Source organism: Toxorhynchites rutilus, chromosome 1 (assembly GCF_029784135.1).
Source record: "Toxorhynchites rutilus septentrionalis strain SRP chromosome 1, ASM2978413v1, whole genome shotgun sequence".
Lineage (NCBI taxonomy): Eukaryota > Metazoa > Arthropoda > Insecta > Diptera > Culicidae > Toxorhynchites > Toxorhynchites rutilus.
The window spans coordinates 140,642,071-140,663,146 of record NC_073744.1 but is presented as its reverse complement, the minus strand read 5'-3'; the positions used below and the strand labels follow the sequence as shown (position 1 = coordinate 140,663,146).

Sequence of the window (21,076 nt, the reverse complement as noted above, 5' to 3'; positions counted from 1 at the left end):
TAATATAATACAGTTAATCATGAAAACATGCCATTCGAACCATTTTAAAAATGGTTGGGATATGAAACGGGGAGGAAAACTGCTATACTCTCCCGACTGATAATTCGTCATGGTCAACATTATATGGATCAGTTCTAGCGACTATAAAAAAATGTAATGAATCAATTTCGGAGCTGGTAAAGTGATCGCTAGATCTTGTGTCAGACGAATAAGTAGCCTAACCAAGACTTCTAGATCCTCGCTTCAAGCAGAAACGTTTTGATGATAACAGAAAGTAGAACTATACACACCAATCGTTGATAAGGACGCTGAAAATGATATTCATAGAATACACGCCTGCGAAACTACCACAAATCGTTGGTGATGAAGTGCGGCCATCTGTATGGGAGGAGTTTGATGAATTGGTTGGCAATCTTCGATCCTGACATGATCCAGAAATTTTTTGGAAACATTTGCTGAGAAGAAACCACCCTTTGCTTTGGTGGATTGAATAGAAAACTATCTCTACCATTTTTTTAAAAAGTATTATGTATTTCGGCGACCATGTAAGCGGGTTTTCCGAAAGCAGGACAAGTTTGCAGTGAAAGATGTAGTAGACTTTCATCAGATAACATTGAATAGATAATGATTATAAATAAAAACAAGTAAAGAAGATTATTGTAATGGAAATATATCATAGAAAACCTTCAGTAAAGTAATATTTTTACTATTCACTGCACTGATTGTTGTTTAAAACCTAATTTTTTACGTTTTTCATTCTTTACATATCCGAATAAACCAGTTCTTGAAAAAAGCCGTCAAGCCACTCAAATGAGCCGGCTCACTGAAATGAACCGTTTTGCCCATCTCTAATCTGAATGATCCACTCATGTTTGGTTATATGTTCGTGAGAGGTTACTTGCATGACACATTGTGTATCATTCGATATTGATCGATATCCAAATACTGACAAATTACACAAACTACAACATTTATTTCTTTCTAGTTCATTCAGGTTCATTCGCATCAGAGTTTAACACAAACGAAACCCATGAATCTTCCCACCTTCTATTCTACATCTCGAGCATCTGGCACCCCTGTTCTTGTGTCGCGAAATGTCTCAGCGCGAAGTAAGCTCTATCGATAAAGAAGACCTAGTGCAACAAGCGCTGATGTTTGGTCTGTTTACAGATTTTACCCGGTAGCACGCTCAACGTAAACAAGTAGTAAGTTTCCCGATACATACTCATTCTTGGTATGATCATGCACATATGACTCCTCTCACGCTTCAGTGAATAACGACGAAAGCAACGAAGCACCGTACGTGGTGGAGAAAGTTTTAGATCGTCGGATTACGACTGCTGGCAAAATCGAATACTACCTCAAGTGGAAGGGTTACTCCGATGCGGACAACACTTGGGAGCCCGACGAGAACCTAGACTGTCCGGAGTTGATTGCAAAGTACGAGGAAGCCCGCAGAATGAAGGAATTTAAGGAAGCAAAGAAAAAGTCCGCCAAAAAGAAGCTGGAGGAGATTAGCAAACCGCGAGGCTACGAAAGGGGACTGCCACTGAACCGCATTGTCGGTGCTACCGATTGTGGCGGTGAACTGATGTTTTTAATTCAATGGAGTGGATGTGATGAAATGGATATACTGCCAGCGGCTGTCGTCAACGTGAAGGATCCCCAATTGGTCATTCAATACTACGAAGGGAAGAGTAAAATCGTGGAAAAAGCAAAAGAGCGTGCAAAATTTGCTGCCTACGAGGAAGAGCGACCGGATAGCAGCGAACACGATACTGTTCCCGGAACGGAGATTCCAAACGAATCACTGGAGCAGATTTTGGAAGTTTAGAAAATAAACTTTTCACCAACTTTTATCATAACGCTAATAAACTTTTACTAAATTATACCACATAGTTTTTGTTATCGAGTTTTATCTTCGTCGATAAGTATTTTTCCGAACTCACCGGTTCGAAATGACTTTATCATATGTCGGGCTGCTAGGATAACATCTGGTCGTATCACGATTGAACCATCGTAGTGACGAACTCGAATAGTTCTATTGAGATGCTGTGCGCCAGCAATAAGCACTTCAGCTATCGAATCGGTTGGTTCTTTCAGACCCATCGTTTCCACATATTTGAAGTTTTCCCTTTTGTTCATCAAATAGAGCAGATAGTCGGCAATAAGCTCCTCACCGACCAGATGATCCTGTAAACAGGAAACCAGTGCCAGCCGTAGACCCGTTTCAGTGTCCGCAATGTTCGGTTTCAAGATGCCCGGTGTGTCCAACAGATAAACCAAAGGTTCTTCGCAAATTTTTATCTTGTTCAGAACGCTCCTTGTGATACCGGCAATTGCTCCCACCTGTGATGCTGCCTTCCTGCTAAGGTGACGGTTCCTCAAAACGTTAATCAAAGAGGATTTACCAACATTAGGAACTCCTATAATCATAATGCAAAACTCTTTCTGATCCACTCGATTGAAGCGGTTTGTGTTTAGAATCAAATCCTGCGCCAAAGGCATAACGTTTCTGATTCCATCGCACGATCTGCAAGCAATGTTGTATTCATTACAACTATTCATGGTATTTAATTCACAAACCTACTGATTTTTGCAGTTAGTAAAGAGCACATGTTTTGTGTCGTCATTTCTCTGCTGGAATCGTTCTACTATCTTACTCTGCAACCGCTTCTCGATCAGGTCTTTTTTGTTCAGCACAAGAATGTGTGGCTTAACGCCACTTACGGTGTATCGGAACTCAGAATTGCGTCCAGAAAGTGGTATACGTGCATCATGCACTTCAATCACGCAATCCACCTGTTTAAGTTTCTGCTGCATCTGTTTCAATCCTTTGCCCATGTGGCCGGGAAACCAGTTCAACAGTTCCCGATTAACAGCGGGGAACGAAGTACGGAACTGGTTCATTTTATCTTAATTTTTTATCTTATTTTGTGCCGTATGTTGCTAGACTGAACCGAAATAAATTGTTTGTATTGAATCCTCTGCCATATGTCTTTCTGTTTGTTTCTTCAGGCGGTGCTGAGTTCTGTATATAAACATTGATCGCTCGCACTAGCAGAGTTGCCAAATGGTAAGATTTAGGGTAAGATATACTCGAAATACAGGGTGTTAGAGTCGTACAGTAAGTTATACTTATTCGACATCTAGCTAAGGAAAGACCTGTAATGCGACACTTTTGATTGGACATTTTTGTAAACATCGAGTTCGGGCCCAATTATGGCCCCACATTGAAAGTCGCTATTAAACTTCGACACTGTACCACTGTCATCGCGAGTGTCCAATTACATGTCAAAATCGCTCCCAGTCTTCAGCGCTGCGCTTGAGTTCAATTTTCATTAGCGCGCGCTCAAAGAAAACTCGTATTCTATCTTGGAGCGAAGAACACAAAATTCATAAGCACGACAGCGCAAAATGTACCCGGCGCAGAACTCAGATACTGAACATTTCTTCTCACTTTTGTGATGCGCGTCTTATTCTATACACACACACACACACACACAGCATATCGAACGATATCTGCAGAAGCGGTATGCGTGATAGCGGGAATGATTCCCATCGACATTATCCTGGTTGAAGACAGCGTACGCTACGAGGAAAAAACAACGGACGTGCAAAATAACAGAGAACTGCGAAAAAGATCACGACTAGAGTCAATACGGAAGTGGCAACAGGTGTGGAACAACACACCTAACGGTCGATGGACCCACCGACTAATTCCGAATATCACGAAGTGGATTGGGCGCAAGCATGGAGAAGTAAATTTCCACTTGACCCAATTTTCTGTCTGGTCATGGATGTTTTAGGCGGTACTTGAACAGGTTCGGACACGCGAACTCACCATCCTGTCCTGAGTGTGGTCAAGTAGAAGAAACAGCGGAACACGTGGTCTTCGAATGTCCTCGATTTGTCCAGCAGAGAAGAGAGTTGATCGCTGCATGCGGACTCAATTTGAATGCCGATAACATCGTACACGAAATGTGTAAAAGCGAGAACTCGTGGAACGCAGTGAATTGTGTCATAGTCACAATAATGACGGAACTCCAACGAAAATGGAGAGCAGACCAAAGAATGAGCGTAGGAAACACAGAGCAATGAGTGCATAAGCACAGCCTCCTCCCGAAGTAATACCAAACGGTGGTTCCGGGAGAGAAACGGCATGAAGAAGGAGGTGGTTTTTGGTGAGTAGGAATCTCACACTATCCGGTCAACATGGCGCCTGGGTGTCTATGCAAGATTTCCACCTTCTACAAAAAAAAAAAAAAAAAAAAAAAAAAAAAAAAAAACACACACACACACATCAAATTCTAGCGCCCGTTTTGCCTTCGTTCGTTCTAAGCAATGCATAAAAACAACAGCATACACATATATGCTTGTGCGAAGAAAAGTATCTCAACAGAGAGAGCAATCCAGATTCAAGCGTGCAGTATAGAAATACGGCGCAAATTTCAGCGTAAAACTCAGCTTAACACTGGGCTCAAATCTCTGCGGCGCTAACAACCAAACATTTCATCTGTGTTTCGGAGCGTGCTCGTTCGCCAGAGCGCATGTGTGCACAAGGAGTGGGAGCTCAACTGGGTACAAAAATCTTGTTGCGCATCAGCACCGAGTTGCATTCTGAAGACTGTCGCCTCCAATACGACACTGAGGCCGAGGACACAGGACACATAATATTTTTCAATAAACTGGAAGATTGCTTTCAAAAAACTGGAAGAAAACTGGATCCTGAAGAACCGTTTTATTTTAAGAAGATTGGCTATGATTTATATAAAATTATTTTTTATCTATTCCAATGCTGAAGAAATAAAATTTTCTTTGAAGCTTCGGGTAGTAATTATATGGAGTTCATAAAACTGTAACTGTAATTACTGTGAAACGATATTTGAGGGACGGTTTTATTTGGGCAAAACTTGAAGAGTTTCGCATTTATCGCTTCAGATCCATAAAATCGATGATAGAAGATCGTCGCAAAACTGCGAATAGTTACTTCAAAAAGGTACGGATTAGCATAAGATACGAGGTAAAATACCAAAGAAGAATACCATAAGCAACTTCCCATAATTTCATTTCAATATTCAAATGAGCACATTCAATGCCAAAACAACACTGCTCAAGTTTTACTTTGATATGGAATTATCAAGTTCTGGTATTGAGAAGCTATTTCTCTCATTTTTTCGGTATTATTCATTGGTAATTTACTTCTTATATAAGACTTGTCCAACCCAAATTTTAGTATGAAGATCAAAATGGGGTATCCTCAAATATTACCTCTTATGGTAGATCAATTGGTTTGAACTTCAGAATAGTTTGGAGGACCTACAACATCTGAAATTTATATAAATTGATACAAAGAGCAGCGCATTGGGTAGGCTGTTAAATAAGATAGAAATTGAGTGATATCCTGTTTTTGAAGTAGTTTGATAAGTTTCCAGCATTCGGTTTGCTTTCGTTTTAATATTTTCGACAAAACACCGACGAATTGAACGAAATGGGAAGAACCAAATAATAACCTCGCCTGTCGCAGAAGTCCATGAGGTACATGAAACCCGACTAAAAAACAGTATATTTTCACTACACGCACTGCGCGCTAACCGTATTGAATTCGGAAATATAAGCAATACTGAGTTGACTATGTAAGAAAAGAGAGATCGATCCAAGGTCGAACGACAAATGTCAAAAAAATTGCTCAAGGAATAGGTAGGTGGATGGAGAGATAATATATATAATTGTAAATTTATTTTCCATAAAATGGATAAAACTAGATCACACATATAAAGAACTGGATAAAACTGGACGATATTCCAAAAAACTGGAAGATTTTAGGGTTCAACTGGATGACTGGATCGATGGAAAAAAACTGGAAGAATCCAGTTTAAACTGGAACATTGGCAACGCTGCGAGGACATAGTAAACGCGATGCGATGTGGGCGCGAGCGCGGTCTCGTCTGCGAGAAAGTTCTTTCGTTCACGAATGCGGAAATCAAATGTAAACCGCCCGGACCTGCCGTAGTAAACGCGGTGCGAATTTGAATGCGGCGGAACTGTTTGTGGAGTATTTTGCCGCGAGTGAATGCAAGTGATGGTTGCCAGACGATTTTCATAAATATCTTCACAATCGAACTCATCGAACGGAAATAAAAATTGAGTTGTTAAATTATTATTTTCGTTTAGTTTTATAAATCATATAACATTATTCTAATTTACATAATGCATATAATGAAAACCACTTTTGATATATTTTATATTCATTGTAATGAGTTCTAAAAAAAAACACGATATTACGTTAAGGGCTTTCAAGTTGACATGTCCACAGAAAAAAAACGATCCTCAATATCGTTGACCGTGGCCTATCATAAAACATTCAGGAAAATGCTTGCACATCATATCTGGCATCCTTGTGCTGGGTTGTTTACATGTAGAATGGGATGGAATGACACATCAAAAATCGTGCGATCTAAAGCGATCAGTATGTTATAGCACGCGATGAGCTCCAATCAATCGCTTCGCATCGCAACGCACCGTACCACCCCGCGTTTACTATGTCCTTGGCCTTACAGATTTCTTTGCGGTCCTTAAGGTGAAGGTGGAAGCTAGCCATTGTAGTAGTATAGGTAAACCCACGTGTAAAAATGGGGTAATAGTGTTGAATAAGCACTGATTGCCGCAGTACACCTTATCGATTGCGGCACCTTCTTTTCTTATCTTCACTAACTTTTCGGAAACGTAAAACGACTCCACAGAAATTCCAAATCACTTTACTTTCGCGAATTAAACTCATCAAACACTTGCGTTCGCTGTTAGCAATCCAATCTTGTCTATTTCGTCTCTATTTGTATATTGATTTTGTTTTCTCTTGTGTTCATATTTACAATTCGTTGTTTTGTTGTGTCTGTGGTGGTTTTGTGTGTAGTAAACAATGCGTGTTTGTTGTCAGTTCTTGGATTCGCACAGTGTGTGCGGCGTGTAAAAACTGGTAAGTAATTCATTTCAAGTGTGTCTTATATTCTAGGTGTATGGTGAGTGTATCGTGTAGTGAGTATTTACATTTTTGTATAAATTTCATTTCAGGGTTCTGGTAAGTATTGAACATTCCGGCCGCCAATGAAATTTCTTTCCTTAATTTCGACATCGGCGGTGGAATCATCTTCAATGGTAGACCTGAAGGTCAATAGGTTGTTGCTTCGGCAGGAAACGGCTACGCATCGTCGACGTCGCACGACATGGAAACGTCCTTGATTGTTTCTGTGAGGAAGAGAAATTCGTACGACGACTGGCGATAAACAGTGTGGAAGGAGAACTTAACTTGTGTTAAGTCTCGGTCACGGGGCCGGGGTTACCGCACTCCAAGGGGTCGGAATGACCGAACCCACATGACAAGACTTTTTTTTATTAGAGATGCTCCTCGAACTCTTGACGTGTCTTCATCGGTGTGTTTGTGCATGATGTTGGTTTACAGGGCTGGCGCAGTCTTGGGTTCTGGTGAATCGTCTATCGTTGATGAAAACTGTAAGCAAACAGGGTTGTATCGGTCGAAAGAGAACACAAACGGGAGTACTTAACTTCTGTCAAGTCTCAACCTAGAGCTAGAACCAGCTAGTTCTGGCGACATGAAATAGTTGGTGGGGGAGAACCTGGAATGGGTTGCCTGGTTGATCCAATCCGGCCGCCAAGATGCCAAAATCTCTGGCGGAGGGTAAACATCAGCAGTACTGAATCAGCGTTCAACGGTTCGAAGCACTCTCGCAGACAGATCAGCTTAATGGAACGATGGTTAGCAGGTTGCACGATGGGATGTCTCTCGTCGATTCGTGCAAAGGGCAACCGGCCGCCAACTCGGATGATTCTGTCCACGAACGGAGGATGGAGGATGCGGAGCTTTGATTTCCCTTCCATTTGACCAGAACTGGTGAGTCTTTGTGTTTGGGTCTTGCAGCACTGCCTTTGAACTTTCCGAATCAGCATCAACAAGATGCGATCGTTCTCTTCGGAAGTCAGCGGTCTTACTTCTTGAGGTCCATTTCGTTTGTGGCGGTGACAGTTCACGCAAAACCATTGGAGTAATGCAGTGATTCGGAGACTTTGATTAATGCCGCGGAAGCGGTTGATGATGTCTGGTTCTCTGGTTGTGGGAATCGGTGTGGGTTTAGGGCGCAGCGAATTCTGGGAACGTAACCAGGGCGATCCGTCCCACCACAGTGATGCGTCGAGAAGATCACCAAGGTCTCTTCTCCCAGAAATATGATCTGCGGAATTGTGTTTTGGCCAGACGTGAAGCCACGCAGCACTACAATCAGGCGGCCACTGTCGGAGAGAATGACTAGCAGATGCAAGCATCGCGAAAATTTTCCTACAGAACTCAGTGAGTGAGTCGGTGCTGTCTGAATCCGTGAGTTGATTGTTCGTGCTGAAATCGTGCCGTTCAGCAGATGCGGCAAACGGAAATGTCTTCTCTTCGTCATCGTCGTCGTCTACTCTGGTCGCAAAAAACGGGGCATTGCTGGTGCCGGAGGTGACAGTGTGAAGCTGATACACCGTAAGCGATGGAACGGAATCGTCACGCCACAGGATTCGCTGGAGAGGCTGATCTGACTTGTGAACCAGCGCTCGACGGTACATCTTCTCAATATGAGCAGAGATGATGTAGTGGTGGAATCTGAAGCGTAGTACGATTGTGATCAGAGTATCTTTGATGGTTGGAGCAGAGAGAAGAACATCGTTGATCAACGGGTCCGAAATGGACCAGCACGGCGCATCGGAAACAAGACATATCTCATTCGTGGTGCTCTCTGGATTCACGACAGCATGATGAGGTAGGAAATACGGTGACTGGAGCTCTTCTTCGGCAGCGTTCACCTCGTGCATTCTGACCAATTCACTGATGGTGCGGATGGTGTTGTTAAACTGAAATCTACCCGTATCGCTGTTGTTTAGCTCACATTTCCCGGAAACGACCCAACCGAACTCGGTGCTTTGTAGCAGAGGCAGATCATCTCCTAGCGAAACACGACCATAACGAAGCATACGGAGGAAATGTGTTGCACCCAGGATGATGTCGATGTTCCCAGTTACCGCAAACGTGGGGTCAGCGAGATCCATATTGTGAGGAATTGGCCAGTGATTGGTGTCTACTGTCGATTGTGGAAGCTTCACCGTGATGGATGGCAGCACCAGCATCGTGTCCACGATTGAGAACGGTGACACTCTCGAGCATATCATCGCCGTAGACTGGTACTCAACCGATGTCGTTGAATTCCCGATTCCACTGACGATGACAGGATGTGGTAGACAGACAAGTGGAACCTTCAGTCGATCGCACGCAGCCTTCGACACAAAACTACGCTGAGAAGCACAGTCCAACAAACAGCGAACGGTGCAAACTCGACCTCTACTGTCCCTGATGTTTACCATGGCGGTTGGCAGGAAGACGGCTTCTGAAATCGTCCCCGCAGAATGCGTAACGAGAGCGTACTGCGGGTTTCCAGAAGAGCCATGGACGTTGGAATTGCTCGAAGTAGAGGGAGACTGTTGCTGGACGGCGACCGTGGTGACGGACTTCGTGATTTGCGGAACGGAAGCGATCTGAGGTTGCGGAGCAGAAGAGTGTTGTTGCTGGAGTGCCACGCAGCAGCTGGTATTGGAGGACTGACTGCCAGAACCGATACCTGAATCGGCGGAATCCAGATGCAGAAGAGTATGGTGCTTCTTGGAGCACACACGACATCTGTGGCCAGAACAGGTCCTCGCGTAGTGAGAATTCGAGCGCATGCAGTTCATACACAGCCGGTTTTGCCGCACAAGCTCCGATCGTTGAGTGACGTTCATCGTGCGGAACTCGGGACACTGGTACAAGTAGTGCGCTTGACCGCACTTGGCGCATGGCTTCGACGACTGGATGACGGTGGCTGCAGCTGAACTGGAGGTTTCGGGTCGTGCTGCTACAGGAAACGAAGCGAACTTGGAAGGTGGAGGTTCAGGGCGAGGCGGCCTGGAGCATGGAGCAGAGTGGGAGACGATGGGAGAGACGGCTTGCAACACTCGAGCGTAATTCTGGAGGTAATTGACCATGGAAATGTACGAAGGCATTGCTGATGACTCCTCGTTAACATGGTCGACATCTCGGGCGGTACCTCCTAGAACAGCGGCGATGTTATCGGCGTCGAGTTTTGCACAGTGATTCTCCCATTCTCGTAGCGTACTCGGATCAAGGCGGACAGACAGCAGATACACCAGAAGAGAACTCTATCGATCGGCTGGTTCTCCCAAACTCTTGAGAACGGAAATTTGCTGCTTGAAACGGTCCACCAAAGCCAGAAGTTCCTCAGCGCTCTCCTTGCACATCGCTGGGGTATCGAAGATTCATCTGATGTGACATTTGATCAGCTGTCGTTTGTTCTCAAACCGCAGACGCAACGATCGCCAGGCGTTCTTATATCCCTGCTCGCTGATTCTTATCGGGTCGAGGATTCGCGCTGCTTCTCCATGCACTAGACCCTTCAAGTAGTGCATCTTCTCGACCGCGCTGATATCGTCGCGAGAACCAACCGCTGACTCAAACGTATCTCGGAAAACACACCAGTCCTCTAATCTCCCGCTGAACTTCGGCAAAATTATCTCCGGAAGTCGTATGTTGAGTGGTCTCACCGAAGACTGGGGATTCACGGACGCTGAACCACTGGATTTACTCAATTTGTTCATATAAAACGCCCGCAGCGCATAATATCTGGTGTCAAAATCGATACACTCACCTTTTAAGTCGACGGGCTCCTCTTCGGTGGAGAAACTCTCCAGTTTCGCAACGATCCGATGATAATCGTTGTAGAATTGCTCCAACTTCTCTGCCCACGCTCCTACCTGACCTTGTATCTTCTCCGTTTTATCGAACTCCTTCACGTAATATTCCAGCAACCCCAAGGAATTGACGATGTTGTCCTTGGTACGCTCCAGCTCACTTATTGCATTCCCACTTTCTTCCGCTTCGGTGGCTACGGCCATTTTTTTTTTCGCACTATTTCTCTCCGCCATTTTTCTTTCTTTCGGTAGTGTCACTCCCGGTTCGCGCACTAATTCAACCTCCAAGAATCACTTCTCCACAATCGAAATCAATTTCAATTAATTTTTGTGAAAACTTTTGCCAGAAATATTTTCTTCACTTTAATCGTATATCGGGCACACCGTCTTCGCTGTAGATCGACCAAAACAAACAGCGAACAAAACAGCCGACTCTGTGAATGATTCTGTCGCTTGTTGCTGTTGTTTGTTCACTGCACAATACTGTACTCACTGTGGCGATATATTTTTTCTCGATGGCGGATTCTTGGAGGGAACACTTTCACGATGGCGAATTATCACTCGGGGACACTACCGACGGTGATTTTCTACGCACTTTGTCACCACTTAATCGATATAAAATCGATTTTCTAATCGATCCGTTTGTTTATACACACAATGTTTACACTTTGCGGTACACAGATCCGGTTCGGAGGACCAAATAATGAATAAGCACAGATTGCCGCAGTACACCTTATCGATTGCGACACCTTCTTTTCTTATCTTCACTAACTTTTCGGAAACGTAAAACGACTCCACAGAAACGAATTGGGACTCTTTTGGTATTAACAAGTTCTTCCGCATAGTAGCTCGATATTGATAATTCCTCAATATTTTCCTTCGTTGATCGTATTGTTTTCACATATTCACGTTGGAGAGCCTTAACCCTTCTCTTCGTTGGCCGAGGCATTTTGATTAAATGTAATACTTTTCCGTTTACAGTTTTTGAAAGCATAGGCAGCCGTGGCAGTGTTTCGAGCTCTGCAATAAAATTTTCTTACCCAATGTTAAAGTTGATAAAACTTACGTTATAGACCCATTAAACGTAAAAATAATAATTGTATTAATATCAACACAATTTTATTCTATTGATTTTCATGACATGAAACACTATGACTCAGGAATAACATAACACCAATACAACCAAAACCATTGCCGAAAATTGAAAAATGCAAATCTAACTTTCAGAGTACTAGTTCGAGTTTTCCGATATTTTTCACTATACAGTGCGACAGCAGATGAAACTTTAATATCTTGTGAGTAATTGATTAGAGTTTGGTTGATATTACTTGATGGGAAGTGTGCGAAAACGATCATTTTCTTCACACTGTTTCGCCATATTGTTGATTTTCGGGGGAGGGGTAAGGGAGGGAGATGAAAGAAATGAGTGTGGCAGTCATTTGTGGCTAGCTTCCACCTTCACCTTAATATGTTAAGAGTTTTCAAACGCATATTACTCAAAATCGTTATTGCGACTAGTGATCCCCGATTTTTGAAATTAATCGTTCATCCACTAATCGAATACTTTTCAGCAGTTTGTTATTCGATACGATTAATCGCCCCAAAAAATCGATTAATCGATTAATCGTCATACTGAAAGCAATAATAAGTTAGACTAATATTTCAAATTTGTTAGAAAGCCATCTGGAATCAAAAACGTATTCATTCCGCCTGAAAAACAATTATTATCTTTTACGCTCCCCTAAACTCGTAAAGGAAGGTCAATTCGCGTTGACGGAATTGAGCTTCGTTTACGAGTTAAGGGGAGCGCCGTCATTGGTTGATTTTCAGGATAAAACTGCAGTGGCCGTACTTTTTTTTGGCTCTGGGCTTGGATCGATTAATCGACGTAAACTATTCGTTCGCTTCGATTATTGGTTGTTCAGTATTCGTTCGATTAATAATCGATTTCTGTATGAAGTATTCGATTAATCGATTAATCGAACGATTATCGGGGATCACTAATTGCGACATACCGCTCTGAATCATATTTCGGACACTTTGTTCTAATATCTTGAAATGCTTAATGATGATATAACTATAAAATTAATATCATAATTGCTTCTTCAGAGTAATCCCTTGGTTTCACTGTAATTTCATATGAGAACTACATTTGAATTATAACATAATCGGCAAAAAATTATCACCACTACTCACTATCGTTTGTGTTTGACGTTTGCTTGGCGTGAGCACGTAGAATTTACCCGTTCATCAATATTTGAATTTTTCCCGTGTTTCATCAGTTCTCATCATCGTTAACAGTTTACTGTGATTGCTTGGTAAGTGTTTCGCAGTTGACTATAAAATATAATCAAGTGTAATGTAATTTTCGTCCAAAAAATTACAAAATAAAGTGTCCGAAATTTGAATTCAATCTGTCCGAAGTTTGATTTTTATTCGCTTCATTTAAAAAGCATTTTATTCGATGATTTCTTCATGTTTTCAATCAAATATGTGCCAAAATAGAAAGCTTAAAGGCATATTGAACTAATTTATTAAAAATATCAACCAAATAATACCTGTGCATAATGTTTAGATCTGTTTTCTGCATCATATGCCTTACGCGTCCGAAATATGATTCAGAACGGTATGTTGACTGCAAATGACTGCCACAATGGCACTCATTTCTTTCATCTCCCTCCCTTACCCGTCCCCCGAAAATCAACAATTTGGCGAAACAGTGTGAAGAAAATGATCGTTCAGTACCATTAGATAGGAAACTCCTCCCGCATTTTTTTTTTTGCTTGAAACACGAACAGAAAATATAGTAAAAAAGTAAACAATTTGACGATTTAAATGGGTATGTTTTTTTCCGATTGCACAAACCACTCGTTTTCCTTCCCGACGCAACGAGCAATATTTATGCCTACAATTCGGCGTTAGCTCGCAATATGAGTCGATACGTACACAAGCATTTCAGACAAACAGGCATTTATAAGTTGACTGAATCAATGGAGGGATGATCTTTGAAGATGGTTATATTCTATTATCCCCAAAGTTCAATCAATTCGGGCTTAATTCACGTCTTTATCGTGTAGATCTTGCTACTAATATTTTATGTAATTGTGGTCCGGGATGTCATAATATAACATCCTCGATATTTTTGTTTGGTTATGTAAAAAAATGCAATTAATGAATTTAACTGGCTGCTGATTTAGAAGTTCGAAATGGTTTACTCACGCATATCAGATTATGATAGTTCGAGCAGTCGCGATCTTAATATTGTGTTCCCCATATATGTCTTCCTCGAAAGCCCGCATTGCTTTCTCGAATGCACTTGCTCATTCTCCTTTCCCTTTCCTATACATAAGCAGAACTTAGCACCTTAGATCAGTTCACTACAGCAGCTACACGAAATTCCCAAGAGAGCACTCATGGTCATAGGATGCTCAATATACATTACCTGGCTAAAAAACTATTACAACCCCTTCAAGCAGTGTTCCGGACAACGTGGCAACGAAGGAGAAAAAGGCTATTTTTATTCACAATACTTTTCTGTAGTTATTTGATCTTAGGTTTATATTAGGTTGGGGAAAAAGTTATCCATTATTTTCTCGATAGCTGACTTTAGTGATCAATGGGCTTGATCACGAACGTCACTTCACGGTGAAAACGAGATAATTTGTATGCAATTTGTACGAGGGTCACTATTTATATTTCGGGAATTGGCAACACTGATGTCATGTGAGTCCATCTGACGGTTCCATCGTAAAGTTTGACATTTTTGACGATATACGTACTCAGAACATTTTGTCATACGGACGCTATTTGTTTATTTTAAATTTAGTTGAAAGTTTGGTCTCGGCAAAAAAATGGAACTGAATCGTGAACATTTTCGTGCGATGATTTTTTACGACTTTCGACGTGGATTATCACAACAAGAGTGCGTCAATCAACTTAATTTGACTTTTGGCGATGAAGCTCCATCAAAAACCACTGTGTATCGCTGGTATAGTGAATTCAATCGTGGTCGTAGTTCGCTGTCCGACGAGTTTCGTGAAGGTCGTCCAAAATCGACTGTAGTGCCAGAAAACATCGATGCTGTGCACGAAATGATTAAGCAAGATCGTCATGTAACCTATTGTGAGATTGAGGCATCCCTAAGCATTAGTTCCACCAGCATATATGCGATTTTACATGAACACTTATAGCGAATTCGTTTTTAAAACTGAGTCAGTGCCAAACTGACTCTGTAATAAAAAAACGTTTTCAGTTTCACGAATGCGTTGGTTTGTTGGTGTACGTTATATAGTCTGATTTGTTTATATTTACGACGGCAAATGTACAGTGTCGACGTCTGGTGGTGATATTAGTGCTTGGGAGGTAAATTGTTCTCCATCAGATCAGAAGGGCCAAGTGCAGTGTAAACATATAAAAGTTTGAATGAAAATTTGTACTTCATATTGTTCGATTACCTAACACATGTAGTTCTGACACTCACTTAACCATTTGTCGATACATTTCCTGTTTGTTCCACAAATAATTACTATTATAATATAAAATCATCATTAGACACAGTTTTCGTTCAATATGTTTCTGCGATATCGGAAAAATCCTCTTATTTAATCACATAAAATAAATATTCGATACGTTAAAGTAAATTTTCATTCATAATTTTGATTTTGAAATTTATTCCACCTGAATATCCATCATTATTTTCATCTCCCAATGAAAGCACACGTAGCTTAATGCCGTCTACTCGAATATACTCTTCAAAATCAGAATCCGAATTGGATTACGCTTCCAATAATACAAAAGCAAAAGCAGCAGGTTTTCCATTTTCATAGTCTTTATTTATATATTGTATATTATATTGTATAGTTGTATTGGTGAACCCGAGTGCCAACCCGTGAAACATCTCAGTGCGAAATTAACAGTTTTCGGGGCGAACTAGTGCGACACTGAGTGAATAAAAAAACGTTTTGACAGCAGTTAGTGCGGCACTGGGGTTGAAACTGAACAAAAACGAATTCGCTATTAGTTGTGCGAAAATTATGTTCACGTTGGATCCCACATAATTTGACAATCGCTCAAAAAAAAGGCTCGTGTCGTTCGGAATAAATGCTTTGAAAATTGGTTTAAGCGCATGCAAAAGTGTATCGATCATCGTGGCGAGTACTTTGAAAAACAATAAAAATATATTCGCAGCTTAACTATTTGTTTTTTTTGTCCTATTCCCGAAATATAAATAGTGACCCTCGTATACCCTTCATTTCGCTTTCACCGTGAAGCGACGTTCGTGATTAGGCCCAATATCTCGCGTAATATTGATCATAAAATTCCAAATTCAAAAAAAAATTCTCGCTATTTTTTGTTTGTTCCATTCAGTTGGGAGTTACAGGGTGTTAACAATGGAGGTCAACAAAGAGAAAATAAGGTATATTTTACACTTTTCCTTTTATAAAGGCGAAAATGCAAGCCAGGCTGCTGAAACTATGAATGTTGTATATGGTGCCGATACTGCAACAGTAAAACACGTGCAAATCAAAAAATTATTTTTGAAAAAGTTTCGTTTAAAAAAAAATCTTTTTTCGACGTAGATTGATTGATTGAAAAATTTCAATTTTGTTTTAGTGCAACACACTAAATTCAGATCTCTACTGTCAACAAATGGACCGTTTGAAACTAGCGATTGACTAAAAATGTCCAGATTTGGCAGAAGAAGTGGCGTTGTGTTCCATCAAGATAACGCAAGGCCAAACAATTTCGAGAGCTTGATTGGAATGCTTTAATGCATCCACCATATAGTCCGGATCTGGCACCAAACGAACGCCACCTTTTTCTCGCATCGCAAAATTTCCAGAGTGATGAGACATCGAGATCAAGAGAAGATTGTAAAAATCGATTGCTAGAGTTTTTCACCAATAAGAAATAAGATTTGGATGATAGAGACATTTTGAAGCTACCATTAGAAAACCAACAAAACGGTGCATATTTGACCCAAATCGGACAATCCTAAGCATTTTAAAAATAGTTCTGAATTTCACCCAAAAATAATGTATTACTTCTTCCCCAACCTAATATTTATGTAGAACTTAACTATTTAGACTTGTGTTTAAAAATGTTTTTTTTAGTGATCCGTTTATTTTTACAGGCTTAGTTACTTAAGTTTAAAGGAGCCGAATTCTTAAATATAATTTTAAAACTATATGTATATAAACAATGTTCTTACATCTATGGTTAGTAAGGTGGGAAACCGATTACTCGCGGTGTACTCGAGTTCAGAAGGGTGACATATTTTTAGGAGAAGGATGGGATATAACGAAATCGTAACAATGTTGATGAACACTCAATAAAACAAAAATTTGGTGTACATTTTCGAATAGAATGTGAAAAGGTTTTTTTTCAAGGCTTTTATTTGATGTATCAAAAGAGAAAAAATGACAGATTTTGAGCAATGAAAAAAACTCAATTTAAATGCGATTACGACACACAATCACAGTCCTATGTTAAGATCCCGTCCGTGCCCCTAGGCCCAGACCCACCGGCTTTTTAATTTTGATGACTTCCATCGCGGCAGATGTTGCCATGAGTTCGTGGGTAGGTAAAATGATCTGATTGATTGGTACGATTACTAAGATGGACTGCTGTTTTCAGTATCAACGGATGGAAATGATAAATTTAGATTCATGTTATCGTATTAGAATTTTTAACTTGTTTTTGAAACAAAAAAGGATAGTTCCGTTAACACTATAAGCATTATTCTTATAATCTTATTATCTATGAAAAATATACAAATGGACGACAAATGAATCGTCTGAAGTTCGACGGCCAGATTATACACAAGCAGAATTCACTAATAAGCAACATTTTCAACTCTATTACATTCTATATAAAATTTTACATATTAATAATGTATACCCATAGAAGTCAAGTCATTGCATAGAACGGACCAATTAATATTTCAGCCGAATCAATAATAATAGCGAATGTGTTCATCCTCTTCCCCAACTTATTCTATCATTTTGAGGAGGCTGTCAATCATTAATGAATTATGCCAGTTACGCTTCTTTTCTAGCTCGACCTGTTCTTGTAACTCCACAATTGCGATGTCCTTCTTCCGTAGCTGTTCTTCTAAATCGTTAATCCGCTCTTCCATAGTATTCAGAGCAACCTCAGTAGCGGTTTTCCTTCGCTGCTGTCGTGCCGGTGAGCCAGGGGGATTTCTAATGCTGGGGACAGCTAAAACAATAATGGTTCATATCAAATGACTGCCTTCATACGAAAAAACTTACAAATATACACCTCCAGGTTTGAGTCGCCTCCGACTATTGGATGATAATGGAAGAATGGGTTCGGCAAAATCGGATTCTTGGAAGTGCTTGGAACAGATACACACATTTTTAATATCAGTGTGTACATCCTGTCCCAGGAACTCCAGCCAACGGTTCTTTAGGCCTTCATCCGTGGGGAACCGGTGGAAGGTGGTGGATTTGAATGACGTTCTATTTTTGGCGTTCCCTCTTGGGTACTTGTTACCGCAATTCGGAATATGACACTTTGCCATTTTTCGAGAATTCACGTATTTTTCGTGAAAAACTCATTCACTTCTGCGGCACCATGAACCAGAAATTTATTTCAACCAACGAAACTTAGCAATCTGTTATAAATAAGAAACAAAACTTCGCATTTCTGCAAACTAGTTCCATCTGTGTAAATAAATATAAGAATAATAACATACCTGGAGTAGTTGTCAGGATTCGTTAAGAAAATCACTACACTACATCAGGTGTGTTACACAAGGTCTCACATTGGTGTTGGTAGACTGTTATTTTTACATTTTTATCCGCAAAAGGTTATGGGCCCAGGACAGGTCATAGCCGGAAGAAAGAAGATTTTTTTAAAGTAATTAGTCAACATAAGATGAGCCACGGAGAAGACGGCAATGGAAACGGTGCTGGAGTTCCTGCTGCTGAAGTACAAGCTGCTGGGAGCGGACGAATCAGCGGAGTTTCGTTACCGTTTATCGAGAGGCTCAAGGGACGAGAAAATTACACCACGTGGGCGTTCGCTATGAAGATGACGCTCATCCGCGAGGGATCATGGAACGCTGTGTCGCCGCCGGAAGGACAGCAAGTCGACGCGGAAACGAGTTTACGAGCGATGGCCACGATCTGTTTGAGTCTGGAGACGACCAACTACAGTCTGGTCCAGGACGCGAAGGACGCCAAGGAAGCTTGGGAGAAGCTGCGGAATGCTTTCCAGGACAATGGTCTGACACGGAAAATCGGGTTGCTGAGAAAGCTAACGTCGATTCGGTTGGACGAATGCGGCAGCGTGGAGTCGTACGTCGATGAATTGATGTCCACGGCACACAAACTTGCGGGAATCGGATTCAAGGTCGACGACTCATGGCTGGCTGCGTTGTTGCTGATGGGGCTTCCGGACCATTACGAACCCATGATTATGGGGCTCGAGGCATCCGGCACTGCGTTGACGTCGGACGCGGTGAAAGCAAAAATTTTGCAAGATGTGAAGCTGCAGAACGGACCCAAAATCGCCGGTGGGGACGGAGCGTTGGTGGCTATGACCTGTATTCTTCCGGCTATGACCTGTCCTGGGCCCATAACCTTTTGCGGATAAAAATGTAAAACTAGACCGTTCAGGTTGGGTGTTAGAAGACTAATGAAAATTTTATTCAAATCAACAAACTACGTTGCTACGTTATATATAACAGAAGTACATTTCGTTGGTTACAGTTTAGGCAATGTCTACTGCGATCACAACAGTTATGCTTGTTTTAGAATGAGCGAATTTTTTACCTGCCAAATTTTGCTCTTTCCAAATGTTTTCGCTAAAAGCTTATTTTTCAACCCTTCACAATGAATATAAATTTACGCGAATGTTTGAGAACTTTTGAAGCTTGCTGCGAGATAATAAATAATTTTCCGAATTTCTACATGTACTCTACTGATTTTTTTTAACATTGAATTGTATCGAGTTTGAGCAATTAACAATAAAACAATAAAACAAAAACAGATTTCGTCACGAGAATTTCTACGCATTTGAGCTTTTTTCCCCTGGTTTGGCGAGGATGTCCGCTTGCCATGGCCCCAGGCCACAGATGGGGAATCCGCGCCACTCGAAGATGCCGACTGTTCTTGTTCCCCTTATCGCGAAGGGGAAGGAACAAGGATCTTCGATTTAATCACAAGTTTTTTGTTCAAATTTTAAAGTACAGATCGGCATCTTTCAAAAAACAGAGCAGTGCAGTAGTTTGTGAAGGGTCGTCGCCAAGCACATCTCGAATGCTCCCGCTGATCCCGCAGCTTCAAATATTCCGGCAGCTTCGGCCGAGAAAACCTGGCAAATATCGACGAGCTTCTTGCTGGAAATAAGAGAGTTATTATGACCGTTTACCCCGAAACCAACTCCTTGCATCCCTTTGGAACCGTCCGTCCGTCCGTGATATTTTCTTGAGACAAGTTCGACAAAGGTTTGCTTCAGACCCACGGAGATCGCCCCAGCTCGAAAGTTGTTCCTGATTGTATCATCCACTTGGACCACCGGCAACCTCCAGTCGTTAGTCCCAAACCAAAGCTGTTTAGCTTTCGATGGAAGGTTTGAGTGTGTCACCTGCTGCAAGATTTCGTTCGTTTGTTTTCGCTAAAGTAATTCACATTGAATCACGAAATCGTGCAAATCTGTCAAGTTATCGTCCTTACAATGAAAAACAAGCTGAACGACTTACTTCCTCTGGGAGTACGTGAAGGATCATTACTATGCCACAAAATTTGGAGGAACATAAAGAAGAAATAACTCGAATTTTCAACAGCATCGACGTCGTAATGTTAGAGTTGTGTGAATTTTGTTCACCGTTTAAAACGCGTTATCGAAAAAGGGGTGGTCACATCGAAAATGTCCTAAAATAAGCTTTATTTTCGTTTTTTAAAAATAAAAATCGGTTCACTTTTGTAGAAGTTATTAAAATTTGTTGCGTGAGCTTTTTATCTGAAAGAATAAAAGAATAAAAAAATGAATTAGGATGATGCATTTTTAAGTAACACCAGATCTGCGAATGAGGGAGAGAATGGAAGAACCGCTGAGCATAGTTTCGGTGATGCTTGAATCGATGCATCTTTAACGACTGCCGGGATGACATCGGAGGTGACATATATGATAAAAACAGTACCGAACAACTGTGATAATTTGATCAACATTCAAACTCGCTAGCTATGGAAAGGCGAACATTATTGTTTTATTTGAATAATCTGTTTTACATGTTTCCAGCAATCCGAAGATTTAT

At 41.2% G+C, this 21,076-nt stretch overlaps 3 protein-coding genes across 3 annotated transcripts; 1 reads left to right on the top strand and 2 right to left on the bottom strand.

Moving 5' to 3' along the window:
* The first annotated feature begins 1,116 nt into the window (after positions 1–1,116).
* On the top strand, positions 1,117–1,896 carry LOC129767501 (chromobox protein homolog 1). The gene is made up of 2 exons (XM_055768482.1): positions 1,117–1,205; positions 1,272–1,896. Coding segments are annotated over exons 1-2 (564 nt in total). The 5' UTR covers positions 1,117–1,204; the 3' UTR covers positions 1,835–1,896.
* LOC129767474 (mitochondrial GTPase 1) lies at positions 1,858–3,156 on the bottom strand. Its single transcript, XM_055768429.1, has 2 exons — positions 2,591–3,156; positions 1,858–2,533 (listed from the first exon to the last, which is right to left on the bottom strand). The coding sequence occupies exons 1-2, from the start codon at positions 2,908–2,910 to the stop codon at positions 1,906–1,908; spliced, it is 948 nt and encodes a 315-aa protein (XP_055624404.1). The 5' UTR covers positions 2,911–3,156; the 3' UTR covers positions 1,858–1,905.
* A 7,203-nt stretch (positions 3,157–10,359) lies between these two features.
* Positions 10,360–10,995, bottom strand: LOC129761484 (uncharacterized). Its single transcript, XM_055759206.1, has one exon. The coding sequence runs from the start codon at positions 10,993–10,995 to the stop codon at positions 10,360–10,362; it is 636 nt and encodes a 211-aa protein (XP_055615181.1).
* Between the last annotated feature and the right edge of the window lie 10,081 nt (positions 10,996–21,076).